The 9,125-nt window shown below is 50.7% G+C and overlaps 1 protein-coding gene across 1 annotated transcript in view; it reads right to left on the bottom strand.

Annotated features, from left to right (window-relative positions):
- Positions 1 to 330: 330 nt before the first annotated feature.
- The window catches only part of IZUMO2 (IZUMO family member 2), a 9,191-nt gene continuing 396 nt past the window's right edge, over positions 331 to 9,125 (bottom strand). Inside the window, exons 2-7 of the mRNA XM_046683756.1 lie at positions 8,987 to 9,061; positions 6,406 to 6,492; positions 6,241 to 6,261; positions 5,255 to 5,335; positions 2,820 to 2,946; positions 331 to 437 (exon numbers count right to left, since the gene is read on the bottom strand). Of these exons, the coding sequence (XP_046539712.1) occupies positions 395 to 437; positions 2,820 to 2,946; positions 5,255 to 5,335; positions 6,241 to 6,261; positions 6,406 to 6,492; positions 8,987 to 9,061 (434 nt within the window). The 3' untranslated portion in view covers positions 331 to 394. The remainder of the gene's footprint in view (positions 438 to 2,819; positions 2,947 to 5,254; positions 5,336 to 6,240; positions 6,262 to 6,405; positions 6,493 to 8,986; positions 9,062 to 9,125) is intronic.

Here is a 9,125-nt window from a genome sequence, read left to right as displayed (position 1 = left end):
TGAAAATGTAAGAGTTCAGATAAGGGGGGAAACCTGTTTTCTTCACATGGACCACTGCTGTTCCTCTGCCTGACCGTCCTGGAGGGTCTCACCATGGCATCATCTCCTTTGAGATGCATTCCCCCCTGAGGTAGGAATGGTCCTTCCAGCCCTCACTGTAGGTTGTCCATCCCTCTAGAGGGTCCAAATCACTTCTACTTTGAATTAAGGTAACTGGTGTCTACAGAGGGGTGAGACCTGGTCCCAATACTTGAGGAGCGCCCAGTCCAGTGTCCAGAGCTGGACACCAATTGGGGGGGGGGTCCTCCAGAAACTGATGGAGACATTTAGGAATTTGTCATAGACTTTATTAGATTTCTTTCCCTTTCCCCTTACAAATTCCCAAACCACTGCCCTAGCGCAGCAGGAGTTTTCGGTTTTGCCTGTACGTCATCGCCCTGGTCAGAGAGAAAAAGCCTGGAGGTTAGAAAGAGAACTTCAGGCTCTTCCAGATCAACCGACACCCCCCCCCCCCCAAAAACTTCCCTCCAATCATTGGCCTTATTTGGCTCAGCCAGTGACATCACGGGTCTCTGGGCAAATGTCTAGGGTCCTCAGCCAATCAGTGTTGGCACATGAGGCGAGAGGAGAGAAAAATTGGGACTGGGAGTGAGGGTGAAATTTGGAAACAGAAAGAGCGGGAAGGGGCCAGCCCCATGGCCAAGTAGTTAAAGTTCTGCGTGCTCCACTTTGGTGGCCCAGGTTCAGGTTTGGATCCCGGGTGTGGACCTACTCCACTCATCATCTATGCTGTGGAGGCATCCCACATACAAAGTAGAGGAAGATTGGCATGGATGCTAGCTCAGGGCTAGTCTTCCTCAAGTAAAAAAAAAAAAAAAAAAGAGGAGCATTTGCAACGGATGTTAGCTCAAAGTGCATCTTCTTCACACACACACACAAAGAGTGGAAAAAGACAGGAAGGGACTCTGAGAGACACAGACACAGGGAGAGAGACTCAAAGAGAAGGGAAAGACAGAAAGAGAGAAATGAGGAAAAGAGAGAAGCCAGTGTACTGGGTTGAACTGTGTCCTGCCAAAAGATCTATTCAAGTTCTAATCTCCAGTACCCATGATGACCTTATTTGGAAATAGGGTCTTTGCAGATGTAATTAAGGTAAGATGAGATCACTCTGGATTTAGGCTGAGGTTGGACCCTACATTCAAAGACTGGTGTCCTTATAGGTGAAAGGGGAGGGAGATCTGAGACACAGACATGGAGGAAAAAGCCATGTGAAGACGGAAGCAGAGATTGGACAGAAGCCACCAGCCAAGGATGCCAGCAGCCAAAAGAAGGTAGGAGACAGGTATGGAATGGATTTTCTCTCAGAACCCCCAGAAGGAACCAACCCTGACAACCCCTTGGCTTTGGACTTCTGGCCCCCAGAACTCTGAGAGAATGAAATTCCTTAAGCCACTCAGTTTGTGGTCATTGGTTAGAGAAGCCACAGGAAATGGAGATACAGGGAGAGGGTCCTGCAATATAGAGATGGAGAGATGACACCAAACTCAGGCAAGAGGCTGAGGGAGAGAGAAGCAGAACTGAAGACAAAAAGGGAAATCCAGAGACAGGAGAGGGGAAGACAGAGCGAGAGTGAAATGAAGACAGGGTGAAGACAGGGAGAGACGTTCAAACACGTGGGAGGAGGAGGGTGAGCTGTGGGGAAGGTGCTGGAGGAAGAGAGAGGAGGCAGGAGGGGAAGGGAGGCGGCGGCAGCGGAGATTCAAAGATGCAGAGAGGGGCTGACAGACAGGGAGAGAGTCTGCGGGGTGCTGGGTGGGAGTCAGAGACCCAGAGACGGGGAGAGACAGAGGCAGAGAGAGACTGAGGGACACAGATTCACCTGGGGGTAAGGGAGGGGGAGGAGGAGATGGCAGAATTGGGACGGGACAGAGGAGGGGAGGAGAAAGCCCAGCGGGAGAGGCAGAGAGATGGGGAGAGTTTCAGAGAGGAAGAGAGCGGAGGGGACCCGACAGAACGCTCAGAGGAGGTGAGGCCGACTTCGCCCCTCAGGGCCCATGAGATGTTTTCCTTTTAAATACTTTGAAAAGAAGAAGAAGATAAATTAATGTAACAGTGCTGCTGCTGCTGCTGAAGAATATATAATAATGTATCCAGCTTGGATTCCGTCTCTCTTCATATGAGCACATTCACAAAGTATAATTTGTAGTATTTTTTTTAAAAGATTGGCACCCAAGCTGACAACTGTTGCCAATCTTTTTTTCTTCTTCTTCTGCTTTTTCTCCCCAAATCCCCCCAGTACATAGTTGTACATTTTAGTTGTGGGTCCTTCTAGTTGTGGCATGTGGGACGCCGCCTCAGCATGGCCTGATGAGCAGTGCCATCTCCACGCCCAGGATCCGAGCTGGTGAAACCCTGGGCCACCGGAGTGGAGCATGCGCACTTAACCACTCGGCCACGGGGCCGGCTCCCCCCGCCCTTTTTGTTTGTTTGTTTGTTTGTAGTATTTTTTTATGGAGGAGGAGACTCACAAAGGCAAAAGTGCTGAGGACCCGAGAAAGACATAATGTGGTCCAGGGATGAGGGGAAGAGGGGATGAGAGAGATAGAGAGATGGACAGAGAGATAGAGATGAGAGAGAGAAAAGAGATGGAGAGGGGGAAGGAGAGACAGAGAAAAAAGAGGGAGAGAGAAAAAGAGACAGAGGGAGGCAGAGACATCAAGTGACGGGGGAGGAGTGACCGATCGAGGGCAGTGCCAGTTTTGAGGGGCCCAGTGGGGCAGTGGTGGGGGGGGTCTCAAGAGCGGGCAGGGACGACTCACGAAGCCACGATGATCCCGAAGAGGAAGACAGCCAGACACACGGACGTGATGGTGCCAAACAGGGCCTGATTCCGCCAGTATCCGCTCGCCTTCTGGTACTGCAGGGTCATGCGGGGCTGCCCGTCGACTGGGGGGGGGGGGGGAGGGGACAGCCCCCACCTCCAGGTCACCACCCTTCCTTGGCCTTGCACCCACCCACCTGCTCACTCAGCAGCCTGGGCCTCTCGCTCCCTCCTCCCTACGTGGCCCCTCCCTCTCCTGGGGTCTGACTCTCGGTGCATCCTTTCCTCAAATTATATGTCCCGGGCTCCGTTCTAGGCGCTCGGGACACTGCTGTGCAAACATCCCCGCCCTCACGGCACCTGAGGTCTACACAGCACGTCAACAGTGACAGTCAAGAGCCCAGCGCTACGTGCATCTCATCGGACGGGGGGGTTGGGGGGGGAGGACTTGGGTGGCTCAACTGCCCATGAATATGAGAGGAGGATGCAAAACGCTGACGATCTCAGGCAAGATGGAAAGCTAGCCTGCATCCTAGCTGGTGGCCTTGAACGTGGCCTTGCATTCTGCATCTTCCACTCGCCCCTTCCCCCAGCTCTTCCCTTCTGTCAGCAAAGCCTCTTGGCTCGACCTTCAAAATCTATCCAGAATCCGGTCCGCCTGGTCCAGCCTCCACTGTCGCTCCTCTCACGGGGCTGCCTCCTCCTCGCCACCCTACAGTTCCCCATATGGCCGCCAGAGGGCGCATGCTAACACCTACGTCCGCCTACGACCCTCTTCCCGTGGCTCTCCATTCGTTCAAAATAAAGGCCCAGGTCCTCACCATGGTCTACCAGGACCTGCACGATCTGCTCACCATGTGACTTGCTCCCCTACCACCCTCCGCTTCATCCACTCGTCTCTGGCCACACTAGCGTCCTTCTTGTTGCTCAACCCTATTGGATCTTTGCACCTGCTGTTCCCTCTGTCCTTCACACTGTTCCCTCGCTTCCTTTAGATCTCAAACATCACTTCCTCAGAGACGCCTGTCACCTGCACTCTCTGAAGCACCCCCTCACCCCCACCCTGGGCACCTTCTATTAGACCGTTCTGCTTCGTTTTCATTACAGCACTATTGCTATCTGGAATTAATCCATGTATTTGTTCACGTAATTATCATCTAACCGTGGTTCTCAGCTGGGGACAATTTTGTTCCCCAGGGGGCATTTGGAAAGGTCTGGAGACTGGAGATGATTGTCCTGACTTTGGGGTGTGGTACTACTGGCATCTACTGGGTGAAGGGGAGGGGGTGCTGCTAAGCATCCTACAGCACACGGGACGGTCCCCATCGCACAGGATGACGCAGCCCCACATGTCAATGGTGCCAAGAAACCCTAGTCTAAGCCTTCACCCCATTAAAATGCGGGATCCGGGAGACAACTGTCTCCCATTCTGCTGGTCCTCAGTTAGGGACATTCCAGCGTGCCGAAAATATTTGCTGTAGTTAAACAGCATCTTAAGGGAGCAAATAGATGAATCTCTTCCTTTCAACTAATCAATGCCATGGGAGGGAAAACCGAGAGAGAAAGTCTTCTAGATTAAAAAAAGGAGAAGAAGAAGTGGGAAAGCCAAGCAGTTGAATGACGTGAGAAGTCCTCTCCTCGGAGCCTGGTTTGAATGAATCGGCTGTGGAAGCTATTCTGGGGACAATTAGGGAAGCTGGAATTATTTGTTCTTGGAGAATTGTCCTTAGGTTTGTTGGGCATGGGAATGGCATCGTGGTGATGTAGGAAATTCCTTATTTTTAGAGGTCCACACTATGTATGGGTGAAATCTCACAACGCCAGATTTCTTTCAGAATACTGTGGCAATAAATAAGTGAAGCCAGGGGGGAGGAATGTTCATTGTCAACACAATTTGATGGAAAGTGCTACTTTCGAGAGTATGGTCAGGGGGGTCCTCTCTGAGGAGATGAACTTTGAGACTTTCTTGACATGAGGGAGTGAGAGGAACAGTGTGAGGAGAGAGGGAACAGCACGTGAAAAACTCCAGCATAACAATTCAATCTCGATGGATATGTGGGGGTTCATTGTACTATTCTCCCTCCTGTAAGGATATACATATTTAAAAATTTCTGAATAAATGAGTGAATTCAGCACATCCTTCCAGACTCCCTGGAATGGTAGGGCACTGGTTAAAAAGAAAATGTTTTTCTAGCCCCTGCCATGTAAAGTTACACGGCATTGTAAAGTGACAGAGGAGTCTTCCTATTTAATGAGAGGGGGAAAGTGAATTTCAGAACGAGGAGGCAACTTCTTGGCCACATTGTTAGCAAGCGTTTAGGGCAGGACTCAAGGCTGCATGTGGGAGACCTCAAAACCCACATCCACTGGGACACGGCTGTCTTCATCTCTCACGCATCTGCCCCGCGTCTCCCCCCAGCCCCCGGAGCTTACCAAAACAGTACTTCTTTTTGATACACTTGGGACTGATCTTCTGGCAATGTAAACAGTCTAAGACCTCTTCCTTTTGCAAGCCTGGACAAGGGGACACGGAGAAGCGGGATGAGGGAAGATATCAGAGGACCAGCAAGGGGCAGAAAGGCAGAAGGGGAAGAAGGAGATGGAGTCCCTCAGTCCTCCCGAATTTGGAGGTCCCACGAGCAGCAGAGCAAGTGGACCAAAATGCACGGACAATTCACGTTAAAAATAATTTTTATATAATCACTGAAGAGTTGAATTGAGTTGCAGTTGCCCAGTTGACTCAACTGTCTGTTTGGAGATATTTGATTAATGAAATTAATTATACGTCTCCAAACAGAAAGTTTGCACTGCTCTATTCCTACTTTGCAGCTCCCTGTGGCATAGACCGGCTAGATGCTCACTGGACGGTCTCCTCCGCTTCCTGTCACACAGGAAGACTACATTTCCCAGGCTGCTTTGCAGTTAGGTTGCAACCATGTGACCGAGTTCTGGCCAATGGAAAGTGGGCAAAGGCATGCGGGCCAGCTCCAGGCTTGGCCTTAAAAGACCCTACGGGGTTCTCTATTTTCTCTCTCTTCTGAAGCCAGTTTAGAAGCCATAGCAACGGGTGCAGCCCGGATCCCTGAGTCACCCCTTGGAAGAAGTGTTCACCTCTCAATGGAATTTGGGTAAGAGAGAAATAAATAAACCCTTCTTTTCTGAAACCACTAAGATGGGGGGCGCGTTATCTGTTACGATGGCATAGCCCATCCTATCCTGACAACATCCCCCTAATACTTTTTTTGCAGGTTGCAACCACTTTCACCAGCCCTCAGACGTCAGCTATCCATCGGTACTATAGCTTTGGGGTGGGGGAACCACCAGATGGAGGAGGCGTGACAACCCGGGGGGAGACAGAGCAAAGAGGTGTAGGAGGGTAGACAAGGGAGGGACAGACAGACAATAAATCTAGGACTCACGGCAAATTTTGCGATCGCAGGCTGCAAGAGAAAAGAGCTGAGGTGAGCTAAGTTGGGAGTTATTTGAGAGTTTCTTGGGAAGAGGAAAGGAGAGGGAGGGAGGAGCGAGTCTGGGAAAGGCGAAAAGGGAGTGTGGGGGAGAGGCGGGGCAGCTGAACGATGCACCTTTTAATTCATACGACCTCAAGGCTTTCTTCAGTTCCTTGATTACCCTCTCCCTAAGAGCCACGAGCTCTTCCAGCAGGGGCCCATCTGGAGGAGAGAAGGAGATCCCGGTGGGGTGGGAGGCCCCCCGCAAGCCCAGCCCGTCTGCAGCTTCAAAGAGAAGGAATGAGGAAGCTCTTTATCATGTGCCAGGAGTGACCAAGACGAGGTATTAGTCAGGGTCCAAGAGGCGAATCTATGACCCGGGAGGTCCTGCCTCCACTGTGCGGCCCCAGGCTAAACCACCCTCTCCTGGCCTCAGTTTCCTCATCTGGTAAGAAGGAGTGACTTGATCACCTCTCCTCTCCTGTCCTCTGATCTGCCCTTCCCTCCTCTTCTTTTCTCTGTCTACCCTCCCTCCCTCATGACTTCATCCAGCCTCACGAAATATTTTTATATTGCCTAGACCTACACTGTCCAACATGGCAGCCACCAGCCATACATGGCTACTGAGCATGCAGAACGGGCTGGTCTGAATTGAGATGTGCTGTTCATATAAAACATGCTGGAGGGGCCGGCTGGTGCTGTAGTGGTTAAGTTCGCGTGCTCCACTTTGGTGGCCCGGGGTTCGCAGGTTTGGATCCCGGGCGTGGACATAGCACCACTCGTCAAGCCATGCTGTGGCAGCATCCCACATAAAACAGAAGAAGATTGGCATAGATGTTAGCTCAGCAACAATCTTCCTCAAGCAAAATCAGGAAGATTGGCAACAGATGTTAGTTCAGGGCCAATCTTCCTCACCAAAAAAAATGTTTTTAAATTAAAAAAAGTTACAATGCATACAGACCATCTTTAAAAAAAAAAAAATATATATATATATATATATTTGCTGGATTATGAGGACATGGTATGAAAAAAATAACTGTAAAATAGCTTAATAATTTTCACATTGATTGCATGTTGAAATGGTCATATTTTAGGTATTGGGTTAAATGAAATATATTAAAATCAATTTCATCTGTTCACCTTTTAAAAAACGTGGCTCCTAGGGGCTCGCCCCGTGGCCGAGTGATTAAGTTTGCACGCTCTGCTGCAGGCAGCCCAGTGTTTCATCGATTCGAATCCCGGGCGCAGACATGGCACCGCTCATCGAGCCACGCTGAGGCGGCATCCCACATGCCACAACTAGAAGGACCCACAACTAAGAATATACAACTGTGTACCGGGGGCTTTGGGGAGAAAAAGGAATAAAATAAAATAAAATAAATAAATAAAAAACGTGGCCCCTAGAAAATTTAAAATGACATATATGACTCCTCTTGGCGCCTTCCATCATATTTCCATTGGGCACTGCTGTTCTGTACACGCGGATGCCTCCCACGTTTCCATCACAGGCCTAGACTGCCCGCTGAGGTCTAGAAGCATATATCCAACTGTCCACTCGGGACCTCACGGTGGCCGAGAAGGCCCTCCCCCGTCTACCCACCCGCTCCCCCCTTCCCTCTAGGACCTCATCTCCCACATCTCTCCCTCTCTCCGCTCCAGCCTCCTTGAGGTTCTGTGAATCTGCCCGTCGCTGTCCCATCTCGGGGAGTGCACTAGCTTTCTGCCTGCAGCTTCTGCCGCAGACCCCTCACGGCTGCTCCCCTCTCCTTCAGGTCTTCCCTCACGTGCTGATTTTTCAGTGATGTCCTTGGCTGCCCTGCTTTAAACTGCAACCCCCGCTCTGCTCCCAGCGCGCCCTACCCCCTGGTCCTGGTCCCTGCTTTATTATCTTCTCCATAGTATTTGTCCCCACTGGGCATATGATATTGTGCCCTGGAGGGCTAACTCGGCAGGCCTGGGTTGTCCAAACCCTGCACATTCCCAAAGAAGGTTTGACTCTTGCCTGGCTCCTGGGAGGGGACCTCTGAGTCCTTGGAATATCCTGCCTGTTAAGAGTGTCCTTACTCAGGAGCCTTGGGTCACGTGGTAGCAGCTCCACCTCTGGAGGGGCTGGAGGATGGGCAGCTAAGGTCAGTCACACAGACGCTCCATACGATGTGACTGACCCTCCCCGATAACATAATCATAGTCTGTAAAATGGTTGGCTCGGGCTGTTTTAAAACATCAGGGTCATGAAAGACAACTGAATGCAATGTGTGACCCCAGAAGAGACTGAGGATTGAAAGAAAACAAGCAACGAAGGGCACAATTGAGACAATTGGGGATATTTGAATGAGGACCGAATATGCAATGACAGTGTGGAGCTGATGTTAAATTTCCTAGTTACACTCATTGCATAAGAGAATGTCTTACCTTGTTAGGAGATCACCTGCAGAAGATTTCAGGGTTAAAGTGTTGTGATGTCTGCCAGCAACTGTCAAATGGTTCACACACACGCACACAGAGCAAGTGTGGCAGTATGTTAACGTGGAGAAACATTAGCAAATGGTGTGTAGCTTTTCCTCGACTTTTCCAAGCACTTAGAACCCTGCCAGACTCACCGTCAAGGCTGTACGCGCGCTTGCTTTTATTTATCTATCAAAAGGAGGCGTGGTGGCCCCGTGGGCAGGAAGGAGGGGAAAGGGGGCTGGGAGAGGCTTTGTCTCTCGACTCCTACCTTTGAGAGAACTAGACATTAAGTGGCTTGTTTGATTCTTGAGAAAGGACGCCACAAGTTCTAGGTCGCCTATTCCTGGGGGCAGAGAGGGAGGAAAGGCTAGAGAGCCACGTGACCGCCCCATCTTCGTGCGCCCGGC

The sequence above is a fragment of the Equus quagga genome, chromosome 13 (assembly GCF_021613505.1).
Source record: "Equus quagga isolate Etosha38 chromosome 13, UCLA_HA_Equagga_1.0, whole genome shotgun sequence".
Taxonomy (NCBI): domain Eukaryota; kingdom Metazoa; phylum Chordata; class Mammalia; order Perissodactyla; family Equidae; genus Equus; species Equus quagga.
Note: the sequence above shows the minus strand (reverse complement) of the source record. Positions and strands in the feature narration are given on the sequence as shown.